We start from the raw sequence: 25,747 nt of genomic DNA on the forward strand, positions 1-25,747 counted from the left end.
ATATTTTTTTTATATTTTATTATTATTATTATATAACTGCCGCATCTCATTCAATTTGAATTTGATTTCATGACAATGGTGAAATTCTCTGTCCATAGCAGCAATCAGCACTTTCGAATGAGCGGAATATTCAATATTTTGCTGGTACTCGAATGCGAGACGAAGAAACGAAGCGGATTGTAAATGCTTCATTTTGAAAACCCAAATTTATTCAATAACTAATTTATTAAAGAGAAAAACCCGGTAATGCCGAAGAACACTTCTCGAATTCCACACAAATTCGCCCGCAAATTGTGCAATATGGAACTCCGCCATAACTTATTGATTAATCAGTAATATTTTACTTTATTATCCTTTGCGCAACCCCCGGCAGAGGGGACTCGTCTCATATGGGGGAAAAGGTTATAATGCAAATTCCCACAACGCTCTTATCGGCCGCATTTAATTTCCCCGAGCAGCTGGCCCCAATCCCCCAGTTATCGTGTCATATTCCAATAATTATGGCCACATATGGTGCCAGTGCCAGTGGCAGTGAGAAGTGGCAGTGAGAAGTGGCAGCCTGGGCACTGGCATTGGAGCTGGCTGAGAAATGAACACAGTTTGTGCCACACACGCCTTTGGTGGAAACTTTTGTGCATTTTGCACTTGATAACAATCGCTTCGGAGAGGGATGGCCTGGGCTCCGGTGCTGTGCAAACTTTCACGCGAAAAAGTTCAAGGACACTCTGTACGGCATGGGCGTGGCATCCACATGCCCGTTCTGTATATCCCCATTTTCATCCATTCATGCCGCCGAGGTTGAAACTTCGAGACGACGGCAGCGGCTTGGCTCTTGGCTCTTGGCGGCTTGTTTAACTTGTCTGTTGAAAATTGCATTTTCGATTAAGTCGGGGCCTGGCGCTGGGCTCTGTACAAACAGCCATCGAGTACATTTCATATTGTGGCATGTAGCAAATTTAGATTGTGCAACCAACAGCAAAAAAAAAAAAAAAAGGAAACCCAAGAGATGAGGAAACTTTCTCGTGTCTGCCTAAACGATGGTAAAGTTTCAAGTTTGATTGTTTGACAAGCATTTACCACATTAAATGAACTTTTTTTTGTAGAGTTGGAAATTGATTTGAAAGGATTATTTTCAAGGCAGGAAAAAGGAGTGCCAGAATTAGTTCATTGGAAGTGTTTCCTTTGAGGCAGGTGGAGATCTCGTTAGGACTGGTCCATGCTGGTCCAAAATCTATAGATCCAGTCTCAAATTCCTTGCTGAGGACTTTCAATACATTCCATTACATATCTAAAGCTCCCCTGCAATATGTGCGACACTTAACTCCAAATTAGGTCACATTCGCCGCCTGAAACTAAATCCCTTAATGCGAACTGGGAGCCTTATGTAACTGCCACTCCCTAATGGCATTACTTATCTATTACGAACCACAAGGCTCCACGACTACCTCCTCCCCTGTGCCCTCCCCTGTTCGTGCATAATTAGCCATCTCCGTGATTATATCCCCCTTGATGCTATAATTTCATTATAGCCGGGACCAGGATCACGACCAGGACACTTTCCTACCCTTTGCCACTGCCATAAACAGCTCGATGGTGCCATAAAACTCCTGCTGTTATGGCTGACTCTCTTTTTTTCTGATTTGATTAAACTGCAATTAGCTTTTGGCAGGGACCAACCCTCCAGCCGAGACAACGGAGTGAAACGGAGCTGCATAATGTCCGATGACATCAGCCAAAAGGGCAAAGAAACCCCACCCTGAAGCTGGTTGAAAGTGCGTTGAACTGCTGCCAAGTGGGCAACTGGGAAACGCCCCACTGAACTACTTTGGCCACACGGCAGCTACTGCCAAAAAGTCTAAGCACGTGCAGGATGTACCAGGATGGATGCCTGGACCCGGCTGGCGCCAGTAAGAAGCACTACACTGTACAAAACGGTGGTTAGGAATGGAATAAGAAGCAAATAAGAGAACTCAAGGGCCCTGCTCACCCGCAAAACTATTTGCCGCAGTATTGCGAACTATTTCTTTTGCTCCAAACAATGTCACTTCTTCTGTCAGCTTCTTTGTTCTAATCATCACTTTCGGATGAGCGGGATATACAATATTTTCGTACTAAATTCCCGATTATCCACCATTTATAGTGGGGAGAAGGTGGAAAATACCTTACCACCTATTATAATATCTACTAAATATACAACAAAATTTCATTAAAATCGGCAGAGCCGTGACACGAGATTTGTATGTTTATATTCCAAAACAATGATCTAATATTTGCAGCCTCATTGCATAAATCTTTGTGACAGGGGAAAGTGACGTGGATTTGATGAAAAAATGACCCATAAGCGAACAGATATCAAGTGAAACGAATGACATGAATAGAGATCATGTAGTTCTAGTACTTTATCGATGAATATAGGAGTTATGCTAGCCATTTAACCTTTGCCCTAACCCTTTTTAAACACCAATTTTTCTCAGTGTATTTACGCAATTTATGCGCAGAGTCATCCGGTTTTGGGGGGATAGAAAAACAGTCGGGAAAGTGTTTGCCCTGACAGCTGAAATAATTTGCATACTTTTCCTTAGAATCCTTCGAGATTGCCAAACTTAATTACATTTCTCTCTTTCTTATGGTCCTGGCAGGATCCGGCCACATCACGTATACCCCGCCTGGACGGCCATTCCCGGATACCACAGCCGGGAAGCTTTGGCCTCGCACCGAACACCACCTCACACATACGACCGCCGACGAGCACTGGTGGCACCCTGAAGGCCACGCAGATCTTTCGCACCCCAGCACTGGCGCCGGCAGCGGCCAGACCGCGTCCCGCCAGCGTCCATACGGCAGCGTCGAGTGGAGGAGCCGCCGGGCCGCTCAGGGATCTGGGGAGCAGCCTCAAGAAGAGCGCCAGCGGCGAGAGGATCAACAATGCCGTGAGTCTGCTCAGCAAGCGGACCACCACGGTGTTGAAGAAGTACTTTGGCACCACCAGCAACGGAATGATCAGGAGCAGCTCTCGAGGGGTATCGCCAGTTCCGACCGCAACAAATTTGCCACCAAAGCACACGCCGATGACGAGCTCTTTGCCCGTGACGCCCATGCCGGGCGGGAAGCGGGGCATGGTCAGCAGCCAGCAGCTGACCAGCAGCACGCCCATGCCCCTGCTGCGGTCCGAGACGTTCGTCTGCGACGAGGAGGAGGAGAAGAACCTCAATCTAACACGATTGGAGAGCACACGGATCTCCAGTCTGGGATTCGGTCAAACTTTGGACCTGGAGTCGCATGGAGATGCCAATGCCACGCAGGTCCTGGCCAGAGATGCCACGCGAATCCTCAAGGATGCGCCCAAGACAATGCTGGATCAGGCCCATCAGGTGATGAGGGGTTTCAGCACCAAGATGAGCTCCCTGGGCTCCCCCATAGCGCCGCCCATAGATGCCACCCAGACGATTGTGTCGCAGACTCTTTCTCCAGGATTCGGCGTAACGATGCATGTGATGACTCACGATTCGGTGGCAGCCAATGCCACCCACACAATCAACGCCTCCTCCCATATGCTGGGCAGGACTATGACGGTGATCCAGGCCAAGGACTCCACCGGAATGGGAAATCTCACCAAAACGATCGATTCCCCGGGAGATGTTACCAAGTTTATTGCCAATGGAGGAAATCTAACGCAGAGCATGGACCAGTGGCCGCTGCTGGAGCACATGTCCATGCCATCGGGACTGGATGCGGTGGTGGCCGCCAGTGGCAAGGGCAGGGGCAAGGGCAGATCAGAGACCGAGCTGGACGACACGCTGGACGTGACGCTGACGCCTCTGGCGCCGGACAAGACCAACATGAAGCTGCCACTGAACTCCACGCTGAACACGGAGCGACTGCTGGATCTCAGTGGACTCCAGTCGCCGGCCCGACACATCCAACTGTTGAATCTGACGCGGGAATTCATGGAGGCCACGCCGCATAGGCATGCCACGCAGATGGGACGCCGCTCCATGGGCCACGGACACACGCTGCTGTGCCTCTCGCCCCAGTCGGCGTCGACCACGCCGCACGGGCTGCGGCTGGGCATGGGCCAGCAGACGCCACAGCCGGTGCACCTGCTGTCGCCGCTGCTGAAGCAGGCACAGAGCGAAATGGTGCTGCCGACGCGTACGCCCGATGCGGATACCATTCTCGAGGGGCACCGGACGCTGGAGAACACCCTGACATCGTCCCGGAGCCGCACGCGCTACAGCTTTGGCCTGGATCTGCCCGACTCCACGCTGGACTGCTCCATCGAGCTGGTGGACAACTCGTTCTCCTCCTCGCAGCAGCAGTTGCAGCAGCTGCAGCAGCAGCTCCTCAAGAAGCAGAGCTCCTTTGACTTGGACGAGAGCCTGGGCATCCTCACGCCCGACCAAATGAAGGAGTTCCTCGACTCGCCGCAACACAACAATCTCATCCACAACATGGAGCTGCAGCTGGCCGCAGGCGGTCACCGGCTGCACCAGCCCAACATGCAGCAGTTGCGCATGGAGCAGACCCCCTCCCCGGAGGAGCTGCCCCTCGATCCCGTCGAGATCAAAACGGAGATTGTGAAGCAGGTGGAGGCCTGCCCCCAGCCGCCAGCCGGCCAGGTGTCGTGCCCCACCTCGGGGCAGTCGAAGCTGAGCAACAGCTTCATCACGAGCGTCACGAGTGTCACCAGCCTGGACACGGGCTACCAGGGCGATGGGGAAATGTCCCGTCCAGCCTCGCGCGGCGCCTCCGATCACTCGCCCAGCAACGGCCCGCATTTGGGGCGCGTGAGCCGCCAGCCCAGCTTTCCGCCACCCATTCCAGCGGCAGCAGCGGCTCCAGCAGCGCCCATGCGGCGTCAGGACCCGATGACGGACTCCGACTTCTTCACCGAATCCGATGCGGACGATGTGCTCCAGCGGGGCGATCGACGGGCCCAGGTGATCGATGGACAGCTGTACGGACCCACCATGCAGCCGAGTGCCTCCGTGCCGCAGATGGAGGACTCCTGCATGGAGTCCTCGGGGATTTTCACTGATGTAGAGAATCGCTGCGACGAGGAGATGCGCCAGCCAGAGCTGGAGGTGGATCCCGATCCGGACCCGGATGTGGATATGTCGCCGGATGACTCCACGCAAACAATGCGCAAGGCGGGAGCAGGAGGGGGAGGGGAAGGGGGAGTTCAAGGCCAGCAAACGCAACAGCAGCAGCAGCAGCAGCGACCCCCCAGCAGCTGTCTCTCTTCCTCGTCGGCGGCCACAACGCTCTCGAATCGAACCTCGTACTGCAGCGTCGATGGGGGGAGCACGAAGAGCTTTGCCGACGAAGCTTTCGCGCCGACGGCGGCGAGTGCCGGCGGCAGCGACTGCTGCCGATCGTCGCTGGCGCTTTCAGTTCAGCCGACAGCGTCGCCGCGTCCACACGCCTCACTGTCGTCGCTCTGCACCGTCGAGACCTATCGCGGCTCCGTGTCCGCCTCCTCCAGTTCGTCGATCGCCTCGCCCAAGTCGTGCAAAGCCCTGACCACGACAAAAACCGCAAGATCCACCACCAGCGCATCGACGGGCACCCCCCCTCGCAGCTCCATATCGCCGCGCAGCTCCAAATCGCATACGCCCAATAAATGGGATGCCGTTATGAATAAGATCGCCAGCAACAAGCCGTTGATCAAAACCAACTACAATGATGTGAAATCGAAAGTGTCCAGCACCCGCGCCGCCGCCATGGCTGGGCAGGGCCAGAACTCTGGTTCTGGATCCACTCCCGCTCAGGGCTCCTCGAACTGTGTGTCCAAGGCCACCACGCCCAGTCCGCGGGGCAGTCCCAGTGTCAGTGCCAGGCGTTCGCCCTCGACCACCCCCAAGGTCGTCGCGCCACGACACCAGCCCCTCGTTGTCAAGAGGAGCAGCAGCAACAACTCCACCTCCACCTCGAAGACGGCGGCCACACCATCACCGCCACCGTCAACGCGGCAGCCACAGGATAAAGGCTCAGTTGGCAACGGCGCTGCTGGTGTCGGCACACGGTCTAGCTCCAAGTCCCCTACGTCACCCACATCGCCGCCGACCAAGAGATTGCAGTCGACGCTTATCAATCGGTAAGTGCATCAAAATGATATCGTTTTGGGGGGGTTTTACCTGAAAGGGGAAAGAATGAAAGGGAGAAAAAGATTACGAAGGTTATAGAAGATTCTCAATTGGGGGATTGAACAATGTTCTAAGGGTTACAGACGGTAAGGTGTAAGACTAGAGTACTTAGACTTAGGGTAAGACTAGGTAGGTTTCCCGATCAAAGAATTTGTGTCCATGCTTATCATTTAGTACATTTAGTAGGTGCCTGAAAAGCATATGTTTCAGAGGGAGTTTCTCTACAAGATTACACCCAATGTTTGTCAATCAATAGTTGATAACTGTCCGAAAAGTTCCTAGGAATATCGGCAATGGGTGATGACACAATGATATGATATGATTTTTGTATGGTTCAGGGTATTTGAGAGATTTACTTGTTATAGAAGACAGACTGCTCATAGATCTATAGGTAAACCACAAAACTATATTTTTAAGGAATATTCCTTGACCTTGAAACCAATCAAAAAGTCCTCAAGTTGAGATCTTCATAGAAAGTTTCTATTGTACAGCACCCCTAAATTGTTTTCAGCTAAATTTTAATCAATTAATTAGAATATTTCAATTTATTGTAGTACAGATCATTTATAAAGTTTAGAAGATTTGCCACAATCTTCCAAATTATTAATAAAATTATATTTTATAGCTGATAAGCCATCAATTTATAGATTTACTGAGAGTAAAACAATCCCATGATGAGCAAATCGTCTGATTAATTGCCCTATTTGAATAGGGTATCAATAGCTTCGATCTGCTAAGCTTTGCTTGATTTTTGTTTGTTTTTAGCATATCTTTTGCGCAGTTTCTTATCGCTTCTAACAGCACCCTAAAACCTATCAATTTTCTTATCAATTTCTTTGTATTTTTTTGATGGATTTCTTGGGTTCCGTTTTGTGTTTATACACTTTTTTATACACAGTCGTGTATATATTTTTTGATAGGGCTATCGAATGTTTGTTAATGGCCATACCATCCATCCATCCACCTGTATTTCCACCTGTACCTGGGCCTGTTCCATGGCAATCTTGTCCGAGTTTTTAATGAGTTCAGGGCCATGGGGCAGGGCGCGGACTGGCTCTCTGAGTAGATAACAATTGCAGCCAAAGTCTTTTAATAATTCATCAGAGAACACTCGTAGAATTAGAAATTACGAGCAAATGAAGACTGATGAGTGGGGGAATAAATAAATAATTGAGGAGAGGCATTCTATAGATCTATCTATAGATATCCGTGGAATTATTTAAGCTCTGGAGAACTTGGTTTTTTGTTTTCTATAAACTTTTCTCGAAAGGTGCAAATTAATTTGCTCCATCTTCCTTTTTGCTTTATTTACTGTGTCTCTGACGTCATTTGCTGTGTGGCTGAGTGTGTGTGTCTGTGTGAATATACAAATTAACCAGATTGGCCTGCCCTGAATTGCCTTTAATTAGATGGCATAGACGCCCCCCACAAAAGTGCCACCGAAAAAGTTCATGAACTCTGGGAAAAGAGCAGCAAAATAGCAAAGGTGTGGAGCTCGAGCTTGATTTATTGTGCTCGTGTCGTGTGTATTAAACATCGTTTAGCCGTGGATAAGTCTGATGATTGCAGAGCCAAAAGTTGCTTGAAATTTAAGCCCAAAGTGAGGCGAAACACTCTGTGCGTGTTGCGTGTGCTTTGCTTTAATTTCCAGCTTAATTTCGCAGATATATAAATGTATCTATAATGCATGTTCGAGTACTCGCTGAAGTGCGCAGCACACAAATCGCTTGCCGCCACTGAAATGACAATTTCTGTGCAGGCCCCTCAGGGGCTTGCATTATACAAATTAACTCTGAAATGAGACAAACAGCGGGATGGCTGGAGGGCTGGAAATTAATACCTTCTGAACTTTGGCTTTTGGGCTACAGAGAGAGAGATAGAGAGAGAGGGAGGGGTCACAGTCAACAATCTAACAAATTGTTAAACATTCCAAAAGGCAGAACAAATTATAATTTTATACATGTATTTATACACTTTCAGATGGTACTAAAGGATATTTGAAACGTTAGAAAGGAAGATTTTCAGTTTTTTTTTTTAGTTTTTTTTTTTTGTTTTAGAAGTGTCTTTTTTCACTTTTTATTTTTTTTAATATATCATAAATCTTTTTTTTTATGGTTTGAAAAGAATATTGCATCTAAAAAAGTCGAAAATCCTTAAACATCCTAAAGGAATACGAGTATTGATCGTTTCTAAAAATTGGACTTTCCTAAGAAAATTTATATAGTATCTATATGTATTTCTGCCTAACCTTTCATCATAATCTTATCATAAAGAGTTTGTGTCTACAACTAGTGGAATAATAATACTCAAAATCGTATTAATCTCTCATAGACACCATCCATTTTTAAGCGTATCCAAATTTTCGGTGTTGAATTCTAATCTTTTCCTTTTTGTTAGTTTGTTTTGTTGGGGAATTTTTCCTGTTATTTTTCAGTTCGCAGTTCAGTTAACATGCAAAACATTTTCAATTACAAATTTTTCGCAACAAAAAACCCGCAAAAATTAACAAACCGCGGAGAATCCCCCACAGCTTCTCTCTCTCTGAAATGATCAACAATTTTGTTGCCTTTGTATCTCCTACACGACGCAACCAACAATAAAATAAAAATTCATTAGATAAGAGATTTTAATCGGAGGTAAGCCACGATTCGTGGAATTGTGTGTTGTTTGATGATGCTCTCGAGCCAACTCATGAATTTTCTTTCAATTTAAATCAAACATCAAAGATATCAACAAGCCCAAGCCCAAGCCAATTGAAGTGCGAATATCTATATGTACGGGTGCTTATGGCAGCCATAGATATAGATATATATCTCAGCCGAGGCGAGTCGAGACGAGCCGAGTGGAGCCGGCAATAACAAACTGAGCAAATGTGAATGTATCTTGTAGTGTGTGCTTTGTTTGGGTCACGGAACCGGCTCGGGCGACTGTGTGAAAAACACCCAAGCTCAAGTTGAGTAAATCTGTAGGTATCTAAATGTGTCTCTAGGTGTGGATATATCGATGGGTTTGTCAATTCACAGGAGATTACGTAAATGAATGAAATGCTTCCCCGTAATGAGAGAATCTTGTGATATTGAGAATGGCAATCGGGTTTAAGATATAGCGAAGGTTTCCAGCTTGAAAGTAATACTCCATTAATCACATTCGACTATAAATGAATTATTACAGTTTATTCCTGCTTAGCTTTTATAAAAAATAAATCATAATAAAATAAATTAAAAATAAAAGTTTATTTCAATAAATAATAAATAAAACAAATAATAATATATAAAAAAAATATTCATAATATGAAAAAAATAGTATTAATAATATGAAAAAAATAAAAATATAAAAAAAATAATAATACACAAAAATAATGATATAAAAAAAATAATATAAAAAAATAATAATAAAAAAAAAATAATAATACAAAAAAAAAGAATTAAATATAATAAATAATAAATCAAATAATATTATTTAATTCCTTTAACGATCATACTATTCTTCATTAAGTAGTTCTAGATTTAATTTGCTTAAAAATAACAATAAAATACAGAGCCAGATACTACACTTACGAGATTGTAGCCATAGTAGCACATTACGTCATGGATCTTACTACAGAGATTTTAATTATAGCCTCAGTCCAGAAATGATATCACTTTCGTAATGAATAATTGCGGTTTCACCTTCGGTTTTATAGATAAAACGGATTTTAGCTGGTGTACTCGTATATATATTTGTATAAATAACGAATTATATATCAAGCCTAATTTATATAAGATTAAGGGTTTAATCGGAGTTATCAACAGTAAAAATTCCAGAATAGGTATTTTTGGGTAGCAGTTATAATGGGACCTAATATTATTAAAAATTGTCACGAAATATAATTCTATAAAATGCGAAAAGTGCCAGGTTATTCTTCCCATTCTTCTGGTGTTTAACCATCTTCTTATCCAATCTTATCGCCTCTGAAATAAACAGAAATTATCATTATATCAAAGGGCCACGCGAGTTTTTAGTGTGTGGTCAGATGGCCACACAAAATAGGTAAAAATTCAGTAAAAAATTTAAACAAACTAAAAAATATTTTAACAAGTAAATATGTCAAACGTCCATAAATACTCCGCTTATCAAACAGAGGAATTTTAGTCTGCTTTTGACTTTTCTACAAAAGTTTTCATAAATAATATTCGCCACAAATATTCCGCTTATCATGCCATTGCCATTCTTTAAGACTTTGTTTGTCTCTCAATAGATGTAGGCCCACTCATGGCAAAAGCAATTTCAATATCAAATTTTTGTTGAAGAATCAAACAAAATTCCAAACTTCAATGGATTCATTAAAAACTTTTAATCACAACTCAAACAATCAGCGAGCGACAATCAAACAATTTTTGTGATTCGTGTGCACAAAAAACCAAGTAAATAATTGAGAAAAAACGACATGAAAGACCCAGACCACAGACCTCAGACCCCAGACCCCAGACCCAGACCCTGCCGTAATTTAGGTCTCCCGAGTCGAGTCTTTTGGCCATTAGCGAACACATGTTATCGGCCAGAGGGCAGCCAGAGACGACGGCGTGTAACTTGAAGATAAACAATCCGAAACAGAGGGGCCAGAAGCCACACGAATAAATATCATAAATTTCGACAAGGTCAACAGAATAGCAACAGCAACAGCAACAGCAATTAAGGAAGCACACGGAATTACAGTCTCCTCCGCTCCAAAGAAAAACCCCAAACACACGAATGCAAATATTGATTTTACATCTGGAAATAGACCAGTGGCACTTCCTCTCTCTCTCTCGCAGGAATCAAAAATAGGTCTGGCAGGGGGCTTACAGCAGAGTTGGGAGAAAATTGGAAATCGAACATTAGCGCGTCTCGGGCGCGTCTCGGGCGCGTCTCGGGCGCGCACACCGTCGAGCATAATAACGATTTGTGTCTGGTAAGCGGATTCATTAACACGTGCATGGCGAGGCTTTTGCTTGGGATTTTGCTTTGTTTTCTCGTCTGACGATTCAGGCATTGCGGCTTTTTTTTTTTTTAGAGATGAGAGAGCCATAAAATGAATTTGTAAGATGCACAGTGAGAAAAGTACAGGAGTTTGTGGAACGACGAAAGTTGGTGGCAGTTTTTTGTTGAAGATTACTTTGGATAGTTGTCGAATGATGGATTGTCCTCGAATAGTGGTCTTAGAGGCTCATCCTAACTACACTCAGAGAAAAATAGTAAGTTAAATGAAACACACCCATAATAAAATTGAATATTCGGTTTTTAAATTAAATAGAATTTATTTTGATTTGAAAAATAAATATATAAAAAATGTCTACGATCTATATTTCATCTAAATATAAAACACATTAAAATAAATATTATAAATTAAATTTTTAGGAAATATAATTCTTCTAAGTATGTAGAATGATTTCATTTAAATATTTTTTATTATATAAAAAAGTTTTGGGTCTTCGTCGTGGTCGTGCCCATATTTTACTCATATCGGCGCTAGCGAGGTGGAGCGGGTGAGCCGAAAGAGCGAAGCGAGTGAGCCAGGGGCATGTCGCCTAGTATGAGATATATATTTATTTATTTTAAATATAAAATATATTTTATTATCTATTTTACTTTATGTATTTTATTTGAATATATTTATAAATATATTTATTTTCTGGGTGATATGGTATAAATATATTTATTTTATTTAAATATATTTATTACTATCTGTTTTCAAATATTTTCGTATTAATCTCAAAATGTTATTAAAATTTGTACACTCGAAACAAATCTATATTTTAAAATCTAAGTCTAAGCGATATTAAAATCTCAGTGCTTTTTTCTCTGGGTGTAGTTTTTCCGACTTTTCCCTCACATACCTACACTATCAGCTCTCTGACAGTGCCTCTCATCACCATCTCAAAGATACATTCATCTGTGTGCCGACCCATACAGTGTTTACGACTTTGACCTTTTGCCATGATATGGTAGTTTTTACTCTAATGACAATGACGACTGTTTCGCTAATAAAATGGCCATAAATGTCATGGTGTTATTAATAAAAGCCATCAAACTCAATTGAAACCATACGTTCGGCTGCTGCATGGAAATTGCTAATAAAGTCGTTCCAATCTGCCAAGTCTTCCATCATCAGCTGCCGCCGACTTTGGTGTTTGGGGCATGCCCCAGGCGCGGAGACAGCGAGTCGGCAGCAGAGCTCTCTGTTGTGACAAGTGTCATGAGGAGCTGTCAACGTGCTGAAAGCTGAAAGCCGAAGCCGCGTAGCCATGAGCGCGAGAAGTCGACTATTTAACGCCCACCAAAAACAACCACAACAACAACAGCAACAAAATTATAGTTTTTAATTAAAAATGCAACCAGTTTTCATTTTCTCTTTGCTTTTTGGCTTCTGAGCTTTGCTTTAAAAGTTTCCTTTAAATTATGCAATATTTTGGTGTATTTTTTTGAAAGAAAAGCCAAGAAAGATTTTGGAAGAAGCTTTGGATACCCTTAGAGACAGATTTAGGCATAATCTGGGGGTGGAAAAAAGTATTAATCTTCTCTGGAATTTATCTGTATTATAAAAAGGTTTTATCGCCAGGAATTTGATGTTTCATCCATCGATTCGAGCGACATATAATTTATACGGATTTAAATGTTTCCCTCTCTGCATTGGCCTCGTTTATAATACCCCTTGAAAGTGTATAAAATTGAGTGGAAAAAAGGTAAATTTGTCTGCGAAAAAAAAGGCCAACAGAATCCCCCTTTCCTCTCCCCACTTTCCGCCCAGTACCCCCACCATACAGCTCTTTTTTTTTGCTCTTTTTTCCCTTACAGTTTTGCTTGCATTTTTAATATGGCGCACCATTTTTTTTTGTGTATGCATAGCTGGCCAATTCATAAATGTATAATGGGGATTGAGAAAATAAGTGTTTATAAATATTAAATTAGCTGCTGCTGCTGCCCCTCGTTCAAATGAAGATACAATTTTTGGTCTGTGACTTGGCACTGCTTAACATTTTGGCATACTCTGAAAAAAATCCAGTTCCAGATTGAATTTATTTATTAGATGTATGTAAAAACCTGTATTTTAATTGGCAAGATCTGAATAATAGATTCCGAGAATGTTATTATTGCTGAACTATATAAATTATTCGTTTTAATCGAGGAACGGAAGTGGCGCCAGCAAATCTTAGAAGAAAATTACTAAAAAATTAAATACTTTATGTGTTTTTATACGAGTATTCTATGGGAGGGAAAAAGCACCAAAAAAATAGCAAACAGAACATGAGTTTTTTTATGTATTGTTTTTATTTTATTTTAAACAACGAAATTTGGGTATAGAAATTAATATGTAAATTATTTGCACAGCATGAGGTGGTAAATACTGGAATTTTTATTGTCGCTCTAGAAAATGAGGTACATTTTTACAGAACTTTTGTTGGTGGGTCAAGGGCTCTAGACTGTGGGATACCCTGGTATTTAAGCTACTCAAAATGTAATAGAGGAACGTGCGAACGGACTGGAATCATATTCGTAGGAATTACATTTTTTTCTGTGGTAAGACGAAGATGTTTTTTATTTTTTGGTTTAGTACCGCCTTTTGTATTTTTATTCCCTTCGTTAGGGATTTAATTGTGGCAATCTCTTATGATTAGGAGAAGAAATATTGCACCCTTGTTTTGAAAACTGTATACGTTGATTTATCAACTTAAAATTTATTAAATTTTATATACAAAATTTCGAAAATGTACCTTCTGCCCTTACAGCTCCATCTCACAGTCCCAACACACCTTTCATCTCCCCGTAGACCTCTTAAGAGAAACAGCATTACCCAACCAAAACACACAAAAGCCGTGTTAAATGCTAAATATTTGATTGGCAACAAATGAAGTTAAAAGTTAAGCTGGAGCCCGAGCCAGAGCGATTTTCAGGCCAATTGTCAGATGCTTCACAAAAATAAAACACAATTTTTGTGTAAAGTTTTTCCAGAAAACTGTGCTGTAGCCACAAAATTCGGTTGGGAAAACTCGAAGGAAAAACTATTTGAGTAAATTTACGGCGTAAACTTATCCCCAGAGTGAAGCTGCGAAAAATGGTTAAGCTCTTGTTTGCTTTTCCAATTTACAAGAGGGGAAAAACCAACAAAAGCGTGGGGTCCGAATCCATCGAGAAGTTGAGAGAACCATTTAGATGGATGTAAATCATACCCGAAACTCGTTGTATTTTTTTGGGCGACCCTGAACTTGGGCCACAAAAAACTCGGATTCGAACAACCAAACCGAGTCGAGTCGAATGTATAGCCAATTAGGCGCCGTGTGAATATTTATGCGCTAATCAATGATCGGCTCATATTTATGGGCGTATTCGAAACGGTGCGGTTTTGCCCCTCCGGATTTTCTGTTGAATAAACATAAATTTCCATAAAGAGCGCCAGCCCGGGCCCAGTCGTGGAAATTTATGGTGTGGTTAGAGCCCAATCCCTACTACCCTTTGACCTTTTTGTGAGTGACACATTTGTTTGCGTGAAATGTGGCAAAACGGGGCTCACGCTTGAAAGGCCCGCCATTAATCATTATTATTCTGACAAGTGAAACCTTTGGATCGGTTAATCCTTGTGGAAAAAACATAAACAGACCATAGGACGGAGTTCTGACGATACGATTGGGTGCCAGATACTGGACAGAGACAGGACCAGAGACAGGAGCTAGGTGTGCCACGAATCCTAGAGAATACTCGTACATTGGGGAACTGTAATGCCTAAAAGAAACCAGGATCGGAGCTGGATCGAAGGTCGACTAAGTTACTATTTTCGATACACAGCGTATACCAACTTTGGAGACTTTCGTGAAACCTTTGAGAACACCACAAAACCCCCATCGATGTTCTTTTGGGTTATTTTTATGTATTTGATTGATATACTTGTGAATAAAATCGAATAAAATCGTGGCAAAGCCCATGAAATATTCGCATTTTTTCCATGAATTTTCCTTGCTCATTAATCTTCCATCGAATATTAGGTTACAAGTGGAATAATAATGTGAATATATAAAATATGTCACAGAAATCGTTCCGCTTTTTTGCCAGGCTGACAAATGGCAATGATTGACCCCAAAAGTGGTAGAGACAGAGACACAGAGAGAGAGAGAGAGAGAGAGAGAGAGAGACAGAGAGAGAGAGAGATGTCTTAAGCCTAGAATTCTAATGACATGCAATAAATCTTTCCGCCACAATTTACATATTGACGTTGTAACGAGTTTCATTGAAAGAGTTGTTGTATTCACAAAAGGTTACCATTTCCATTTCGATAGGGTACCCTTGGGGCACTGTTTGCTTTTTATACCCGATACTCAAAATGAGTATTGGGGTATATTAGATTTGTGGTAAAAGTGGATGTGTGTAACGTCCAGAAGGAATCGTTTCCGACCCCATAAAGTATATATATTCTTGATCAGCATCAATAGCCGAGTCGATTGAGCCATGTCTGTCTGTCCGTCTGTCCGTCCGTCCGTCTGTCCGTCCCCTTCAGCGCCTAGTGCTCAAAGACTATAAGAACTAGAGCAACGATGTTTTGGATCCAGACTTCTGTGATATGTCACTGCTACAAAAATATTTCAAAACCTCGCCCCGCCCACTTCCGCCCCCACAAAGGACGAAAATCTGTGGCATCCACAATTTTAAAGATATGAGAAAACCAAAAACGTAGAATTGTAGAGAATGACCATATCTTTAAGACTGCGGAATCTGAATTGGATCGTATTTTTATTATAGCCAGCATCAAGAAAACAATTTCATTTTTTCTCGCCCTGTCTCTCTCTAACACACACGTAGCATAGGCGGCTTTGCTTAGAGTAAAACATTAGTGCCTAGATCTCAGAGACTACAAAAGCTAGAACAACCAAATTTGGTATCCACACTCCTAATATATCGGACCGAGACGAGTTTGTTTCAAAATTTCGCCACAACCCCTTCCGCCCCCGCAAAGGACGAAAATCTGGGGATATTCAAAAATCTCAGAGACTATTAAGGCTAGAGTAACCAAATTTGGTATCCGCACTCCTGTTAGATCTTACTATAAAACGTGTATCTCAAAATTTCGCCCCACCCCCTTCCGCCCCCACAAAGGACGAAAATCTGTTGCATCCACAATATTGCACATTCGAGAAAACTAAAAACGCAGAATCATAGATAATGACCATATCTATCAGATTGCTGAATCTGGATCAGATCAGATCATTTTTATAGCCAATAGGAACAAATCAATTTGCAGTGGCTACGCAGCGCCCGACGTCACGCTCAGACTGATTTTCTGTCTCTCTCGCACGCACTCTTTGTCGTGTCGTTTAATATTAGCGGCGTCTGCCGGAGGAGAGCCATACTGACTTAGTATCGGGTATAACCGTAGAGTTGCGGTGTCCGCAGCAACTCACAACGTTCCCCCTAGTTTTTTTTTTTTTTTGTTAATTAATCAACTTTTGTGCCTTTGGGGGCAGATTGGGCCAACTGGTTGGGGCTCTGTTTAGAGTTTTTGGCCGATAAATTGAAACCAGAACACTCCCCAAAGGCCCCGTTGGTTCCCAGCGATGAAATTCAATAGAGCGTAACCAAATCCTATTTTCAATCAAATTTAATGAAATTGTTGAATGCAATTCTCGCGGCTTTTGTTGCATTTTGACGTCAATTAAGCATTTCATTGGAAAATCCATTCCGCCCCGTCTCGAGGGAACGCTTTTGGAATATTTATTCAGAGCTCGTTTAATTTTTCAAGCCAAATATTTTGCACTTTTTTTTTGTTTTTTTTTTTGCTAGACTCTGACGCATTTGCATTAACAATTTATGCCAATTTTCAGTTTGCGTTTTTCGCTCTTTTCGGTGGAGTAATTACTAGGGGAGGGGGGGTTGGGGTTTCTTTTGGGGTTCTTAAGTGCACAAGAAACATGAAATTTGTAATTTGAAATTGTAATGAAGTTTGGCTGCTCTGTGGCCGTAAAACTTTTGCCCGAAGCCGAGGAAAATTCTTTATTAGCAGCTGAGGAAAGCGCCAGGGGAATTACTATGCAAATTTACAGAGTTTTAAGTAGAACAGAAATCCGTAAATAAAGCAAAACTCAAGGTTCAAGATGGTGTTGTTGGTGTTGGCTTTTGCCAGAGGATTTATTCTGTGACCCTGGGAATATATGTTTATCCCAAAACGAGTGTTAGCGATTGTCATATCTATTCAATAACAGTGTTCCAACACAAACTGATAAATATAGATTATAGATCATATGAATTTCCATAAGCACACACCATAAATATGTCCATATATCATTGAACTTATTGAATTTATTATGGATTATATTTACCCAAATTCAAATCGTCGTCTCTGATAAAAACTGCAATATCAGATGAATATTTTTATTATTAAAACATATAAATTCTTCGTTTTATGGAACGGAAGTTGAGCCATCAAATCCAAGCTAAAAATTACCAAAAAATGAAATACTTTATGCGGGAAATCAAACGGAAATAAAACCAAAATAGCCACCAAAAAATAGCAAACAGAGCATGAGTTTTGAATATGTATTTTTGATTTTGAATACAGAAATTGCAATTAAAATTATTTGCACTGGTTGAGGTGGTAAATTTTATAGGTTTTTTCTGCTGGATGGTTTATTGTCGCTGTATGAAATAATGTACATTTTTACAGATCTTCTGAGGGTTGGGGTGGACGATGCTTGAAAGCCTAAACAGTCAGATGATGGCCAAAATTGTTTTATAATAAAATGGAATTTTCTGTGTAACCTTTTTAATAAAAAAGGATGCATCGAAAAATTGTAGCTCCGCGGGAGTAAGGGTTCGGTATGTGATCCTTTCTAGGCTCTAACGTTTTCTTTTTAGGCACTCCTCTTAGCTGGAAAAGCTTCAACATATTTTCCTCTTAAAATAACTAATAACCAAATTAATTCCTAATATTTTCCTCCATCGGAAAGCTTTCAATTGCCATAATCCTAATTAATAGAAATTTCCATTAGCACTAAATCGATTTTGTTGATGGCTTTGTTTGTGTCGCTTTCAATTACAAACAACTTAATTAAATGGCACTTTCATCATTTCATTTGCCCGATTAAGTAGTAACCCTAAACCGTTGCCTGTTTTGCAAATTCAATTCAAATATGTGCCACTTTTGAATTTTTGTGGGTTAGGCATTGGACATTAATAAGCAATTAGCCACAAATGACCTCAATACGGATTGGAGCCAGCAGGGAAATTTCCCTGGCCGAACGGGAGTATAAAAAGAGTCCCACGAGCCCAATGACATTTGATGGCATTTTAAGTGCCAGCGAATGAACAGCTGAGTAATGCTCTCTCTCTCTCTCTTTATTTGTGGTATGCCCTACCCATCATTAACATTATCATCTGTTTCAAATATTGAAGTTCCATAAAGAAGAGGCCCTGCCGGAGGGGCAGAGAAAAATACCTTCAAAAACCATAAATTTCTGTGAGCGTGGCAAGCAAATTGGCTTCCGTGTGGGAAATTATGGCGTGTGTGGAGTCAAATAAAGTGCCGAACCGACAAACCAATAGACAGGCAAGCCAGACAGAGGTCGAGAAAGAGAAAATATACGGATGTGGGGGGAGTGGAAAACCTGGAGAGAATCGGGGGAAACGACTGAAAAAACGTCGGAGTCTGGAGAAATTCAAGGGGCACTGAGCGGCAACTGTACGCACAGGAATCGACGACAAATCATGATTTGTCAGGGCCCATCAACACGGGAAAATACTGTGGAGGGGAGGCAGTGCCACTCGAAGAAGCCCCGTGTCGCTCTCATGTCTCACGTGAGCATTTACGCAATCACCAGACTTAACCCCCTACATGTGTCATTCTCTCTCCTTTGACCCCATTCTCCACTCTCCAAACCATCAATGTTTTGTGTGCTCTCTTGGGGAAGATGGCAGAGGGTACTATGACTTTTAGCAGATGTTTGTAAAGCAGGAAATGAAACGGAACTTAGCAAAATTAGAACCCAAAAGTACGCCCTAAAAGAAGGTAGTGGAACGAAATATTATTTATTAAAATTTCCGTATTTAAGGGTATTTAAGACTTCGACTTGCCCATCTCTACCCTTCGTTTCCTGTTCTCTTATTGATTTCTTGTTGTTTTGGGGCTTTGGCAACATTTTGACTTTTGCTCTCTGCTCAAACACCTTAAATCTCTTGCATGCGATTTTCCTCACATGTTTCGTAATGTCAACAAGAATTTTCCCCCTTTCCCTCTCCCACTCCCACTCCCATTCGTGTCGTTTTTTACCCCCTCTCAACGACTGCAGTCAATCTCTTGTGTGGCAATCGTCTGAGGATTTTAATTTGTCGCCTGCTCTCATCGGCGTTTTTCATGGGGAGGGGTAAATGGAGGGGGAAAATGCTTTACAAGTTGGTGAAATTTTCCTGCATTTCTGCTGCTTTTCGTTTCGTTTTTCTCTCGATGATTTTTGATTAATGTTGGGTTTTTTCTCTTCTTTTTTTTCTTTGCTTTTGTCTTGGCCTCTTGGCTGCTTTATAAATTGGATATTAACTAATGAGCTTAAGTGATTTGGTAGCATTTTCTGCTCTTCTTTTTCCTCCATTTTCCCCCCTTTGTTTGTGTTGTGAAAGCGCCAGAGTTGTCGGGGAACCGCTGTGTGGGTTCTATGGAAAGGGAAAACTATGCCCTGGATGCTGTGTGTTTGTGTCTTCATTGTGAAAGTCATTCATGGATACAGCAAGTGATTTATCAATGGATTGTGTAATTCATTGATTAAAGAGTTTCTATACTTTGTGTGGCTGGATTTTGGGGAGCAAATAGTACTATTTTTATTAATCCATTTAAATTATATTATTATTTAATGGAAATCTGTACAATGAATCTGTGACTGCCATTTAAAAGTACTGGAAAATAGTCCGAATTTTGATACTTAAGAAATTTGAAGGTTACTCCTCCTGGAAAATGTTTTCTTTCTATGAATTAAATTTTCCTGAAGATCGCGTAAAATTAAGCTGCCATAAAATGCTGTAATTTGCTTTTATGGAGGGAAATCTTGAGTTCCTTTAGGCAGCTTTTTCGCAGTTGCTGACTGATAATGAATGAAAACTCTCATACAGAAACTGTTGGGAATGTCAGACTTTTTTTCGATCATAAAATACCAGGGCATACATAACTACATATTAGAGTCTTGCATTAAGAGGAAACCGAATCGATTCGGTGCCATTCGGAACGAATTCGGTGCTCTTATTCGGTTTTTAGTGATTCGGTATGATCCGAAACTGACTGAACGCGGGATTCGTAGTGTTTATGATTAACATAAATTTTTTTTTTTTTTTTTTTTTTTTTTTTTTTTTTTTTTTTTTTTTTTTTTTTTTTTTTTTTTTTTTTTTTTTTTTTTTTTTTATACTGTAATCCAACTAAACTCAGCATTGCATAGAAAATAAACCAAAAAGATAACAAAAAAAAAAAAAACCCCATTAGCCTCCACATATTTACATACATACTTAGGAGTATACCTACCCCAATTCAATTTCACTTGAACACCCACGCTGTGCCGAATAATCCTGTGTCCTATGATACTTCAAAGCGACTGCCGGCCAGCCACTTAGACGCCCATCAGGAAACTCCAACGAAAGAAATAGATTGCTTGGCCTACAAGCCCACGGCAGGGCAGGGCAGAGCAGGGCAGGGCACTACACAATGCCTGATATTACAATAAACAGGCGTATAACTCAAACTCATGAATCACATGGATTATTTTTAAACGACATCAGCATCAGCAACGGGGCCCATCTATCCGCAGCACTAACTCAACAGAACTTATCCTCAACCCAAACTCTATTTTTGCCCGCTTCTCTGCTCGGTCGGGGACCCAGCAAAAACAACAAATAACCACAAAAAAAGCAACAAAGTTTCGGCCTGGCCGAAAGAGCAGCAAACATCATCACTATCACATCCCATTCCCATCAAGAGGCGAACAAGCGAAATTAGTTCAAATTCTATATTTAAAAGTAGGACTGCCGGCAAAGTGCTGCCTCGGCTGCTGCTGCTGCAGCTCCACTGCTGCTGCCACATTTCCAAACGGAGCGCAACGCGTTGGAAAACACTTGTTTCGGTTTTGGCTTGGGCCCGCTGCCTGCCGGCGGCTGGCTGCACAATCATCTGGCAACATCGGCAAGGTGAAGCGAGAAAAAAACCTAAGGTGCGTCCCGCAAGATTTCGTTTAGAGACTTTTTAAGAAGTTTCGGTAAAATAGGTGTTCTTTCAGTTGAAACTTAAGAGTATTTAAGCTTGGGAGCTCTTAGATTTAGGAGTTAAGACTTGGAAGAGTTTGATTTTGTGGGTTTCATAAGTTTCCTTGATCTCCTTGGATGTTTTTTGTAAGGAACCTAAAGTTTAGCCCATATATTTAATATACCAAAAAGTTAATAATTCATTTTTTTACGCTTTTGGAAACGGAATGAACTATAATTTTCTGAATTTTTCAATTCATATATTTTAATATAAATCGATTACTGTGGGAAACGGAGTGAAGCAGAAAAATCTGATTTATTCATCTGTTATTTATATATAATTCGATTACTGTGTATTTTGGAAAGTTTCATGAATTTTATACGTATATTTTATCGTTAATTATTACAAGTATGTATACTACAATATTTATTATAAATGAATCAAAATTAATTTAGATATATTTTTTTAAACGGTTAAACGGAGTCTTATTTAAAGACCTCTATAAATGTATCCTCCGAACTAGCGTCGATCGTGCGCCAACCCCCGGCTCACTCGCTTGCTCCGCCTCGGTCGCGTCGATATGAGGAAAATATAGGATGGGCCACGAAGAGCCAAATTCTTTTTACTAGTATACAAGATACATACATACATATATTGTCAATACCACATGATAGCCGATAATTATCCGACATGATCTTTAAGACATCATATCTATTCGTTTCTCCCAGTAGTTTGGTTCTGTTCTCTATACACTTCCATAGAGCATACCCCATTCGGTTAAGCCAAACCTAAACCAGACCCCCACTATGTTTTCTGTGACTATTCTTGAACACAACCGCATAGGAAAAACCGCGAAAACATTGTTGAAATGTTTACGCTCAGCTTCGTTTCGTACATTGTACAAGAGTACGGAGAGTACGGAGAGTGCGGAGAGTACGAGACTACAACCACGAGTAGTAGTCGAAACATGAATAGAAAATACGAGTACTCCAGAGCAGAGTAGGGGGCGCTGAGGCGAAACGGCGCCGGTTGCTAAGGCCCAGAATCAATTAGGTTTTTGCCTTCCTGCTATTGTTGTGCCACATCTATCTTCTTGGAAATCGTGTTGTGTGTTTTTGAAATACCCCCAGACCTGGACTTGGGCAAACATTTTCTTGTCAATTAATACATTTATGCATTTTTTTAATGGACAGTTTTTGCGTTTCTTGGGCCTCCTTCGGAGTTCCAGTCGAGTGCCCACAGATCCCCCCAAAAGCGTTTTCAGAGCCGAATTTCATTCTTGCTTCTCATTTGAGTGATGTGAAATGGTATAGCAAATATTTCCCTTACAACGAAATGCCATTGTGGTCATCGGGGAATAGCAAATGTTTGCCTGGAGTAGTGCCATCGTCTGGCACCCGACTATTTATAAAGCAATTCTACGGTTGACCGCAATTTCATCGAAATCTCAATTTTTGAATGTCTACGCTTCTTTTGTTATTGTAACATCAATTCTATATAATTGGGCTAGACATGCATTTCGTTTGGAATACGTGCAAGACCTTGGGGAAAATGTGGAAATTTCAATATTTATGATTGTTTTGCTATTTATGGAATAATGTTTTGTTTTTGGGGAATTATTTGTGCCATACTGCAACGAGCGATACTGTGGGATTTCATATGATAATATTCTACAATATATCTAACGATTATGATCCATTTTATGACTATCCAAGACTATCCCGATTGTCCTACTAATCTAAAAAAATACATTTAATCGATGGAACAGCACAAAGAGGCATTCAAATCTTAAATAAAACCTTCGATCTGCAAAAATTGCCTCACTTTCCTTACCATTCTTTGTCGAAACCATTCGAAACCTTTGCTGAAATATTTCCACTAAAAGTTCCATCAAGAATTGAAGTTATTTTCTTACGTTCCATTGATCCACATTCAAGAGAGAGGGCAACAGCAGCCAAGGGAAATTAGAACAGAGTCTCTAATGAAAACCGACACGAACCCACCGATAGATCTCCGCCGATCTTTGCTGCCAGTGGAGGTTCCCGCCACATCTAATGATGCCACAGCAAAAAAAAAATAAAAAAGAGCAGAAAAGAAAAACATTTACATTTCTTATCGTTCAAGTCATTTCAATTTGCACATTCGTGGCGGGTTTTCCGACATTGTACGAGCATGTAGTCGGCTCTTTGTGAAGTCTGAATGGAAGATACAGATACTCGTAGCGTGCTGCCTTCTCATTCAACTATTTGCAATGGTTTCCTAACCTCAATGCTGTTGTCGCTGCCGATCTATTGTAAAGTATATCCCACTATGTATAGCCCATATATGACTTAATGCCTTGCACTGTAGGGGGAAAAGTGTGGCAAAGACGGTATTGAGCAGGTTGTGCCAGGCAGCATGCCCATCTATGTGGCGGAGTCAATACACTCGGGAGTTGTCTCCGTCTTTGTTTCACTGCCAAAGACAGAGTCGCGACAGCTGCTCAATGCATTTGGAGCTTTTAGAGGAATGTTTATGAAGCTAATCAAATATATATTGTATGTACTTAAGAACAAATGAATGCTATTTGTTCTCTTTCGTAATCAATTTGAGGGCAGCATAGGTATTATCGGGTGATTAGTTCCACTCATAGTCTAGACATTTCTTTTGTTATTTTATATCTGTGTTAATCACCAAAGTAATCATTTATTTATCATCCTAATCCTATCCATTTTGTGTGGTCTTTGCTTTGTTTTATTCAAAGCTGAGATCGTAATCTTTTTCTGCTTCCAAATCTGGAAAGAGCTTGCTTCATTAGTCGAAAATGGGTATGATATTTAACGTTTAGGAAAGCGACAAAACCTATTAGAGAGTTTGCCTGGCGGATCTAATGGGATACGCGCATTCTTTATTGTGACATCAGCCGCTGGATTTTGTAGATTTTCTAACAACAAATAATACTTGTAATTTGCCAAAAACTTGAATTTTATGACCCAAAAATACCCCCAAAAAACCTCTTACTGCCCTAAGTGGGATCTATAAAATGTATTGTACACCTTTATTGTATTCCCATGAATCTAAAGCCCATCTGTACCACTAAAGACCATCTCCGTGCACTTTAAAACCACTCAAACCTCACGCTGACTTTCATTCGAGTTAGAGTATGTGTGGTGGGTGGGGGGGGGGGGGGGGGGGGAACCCCTTTTGGTGGGGCGGGTGTTCTCGTTATTGTTACCATTTCATGGCGATGGCCCGGGCCTGACATCAAATGCTGCTAATGTTCATTAATAACTCATGCGTTAAACAAAAGCCCGTTCCCCTGGTTCCCTGGTGAGGGGCCTGTTGTATGGTCTGGGGATCTGGTTGGAACAACACTGGAAGTTGTTCGTCTGGTTGTGTTGTCACCAAAGGCAATTCGAATTCGCTTAATGGCAAATACGAGTATACTGTGCACCAAATTGATGTGAAAAGCAACCAAGAATCGCTCCCTCTCCCTCTCTATCCCTTCCTTTTCATTGTTTTATGTCTTTATTAGAGAGAGCAATTAGGTCTGAATTAATATAAAAAAGGTCACCTAGAAACATTGTACTTCTTTTTGCAAGAACAAAAGAATTGATTAATGTGAATTTTCACAAGTTTTTGTATGCAAGAAATCGCATAATGAACTCATTGTGCCGCTCGGTCGGTCCGTCGCTCGTTCTGCAAAGGAAGTGAACAATTTAATTATTCTACATTCTGTTCGCCGGAACGAAGAACATTTTTTGAGGTTAAGAGGCCAAAACTCTGAGGCAAAAGTGCAGTCATACCGATTAAAGACAATTGCCGAGTGAAAGTACGAGGCATTACGATAAATAATCTTTCAATATGAAAGCAAACTTCAAAGGCACTCAGAAATTGCAATTGCAATGGGAATTTAGCTCTGGGTGTGCTTGAATATCAAGTGGGAATTTTATAGTCGACTGTAAAGATACCCATTTCATCAAAAGAATTCCCTTAGAATGAGATTTGAACAGATAATGCTACAAAAGATGCTTGTGATTACAAAGAGAGGGTTTTCTTCATTGATATACTAGGGGATAATCCCCCGGCTCACTCGCTTCGCGCGGGCGTCAACCCCGGCTCACTTGCTTCTCTTGTTCGGTTATTCGGCTCCGCTTTTTTCTGTATTAATTATTCTATGACTATTTCTTCAGTGATAGATAATAGTACTGTAACTCTCAAGCTCTTAAAATCTTTTAGAATTTTTAGAAATACAATATACCCTGCACTCCCTCAGTAATGGGTAACAAAAATCTCAATTAAATGAAGGCGAAACCCATCGAGGGAGTAGCAGATCCATCAAATGTTTGGTTTTCATTTCTGCAACGACAAATCATAATGCAAACTCTGCCCGAATGGTGCCCCTTCA

The 25,747-nt window shown here is 41.5% G+C and overlaps 1 protein-coding gene across 1 annotated transcript in view; it reads left to right on the forward strand.

The window, feature by feature from the left end:
• Window positions 1-25,747, forward strand: part of LOC108162309 (filamin A-interacting protein 1-like) — a 101,630-nt gene that overhangs the window by 24,257 nt on the left and 51,626 nt on the right. Inside the window, exon 2 of the mRNA XM_017296978.2 lies at window positions 2,640-6,097. Within this exon, the coding sequence (XP_017152467.2) occupies window positions 2,640-6,097 (3,458 nt within the window). The remainder of the gene's footprint in view (window positions 1-2,639; window positions 6,098-25,747) is intronic.

This window comes from Drosophila miranda, chromosome 4, assembly GCF_003369915.1.
Source record: "Drosophila miranda strain MSH22 chromosome 4, D.miranda_PacBio2.1, whole genome shotgun sequence".
NCBI lineage: Eukaryota > Metazoa > Arthropoda > Insecta > Diptera > Drosophilidae > Drosophila > Drosophila miranda.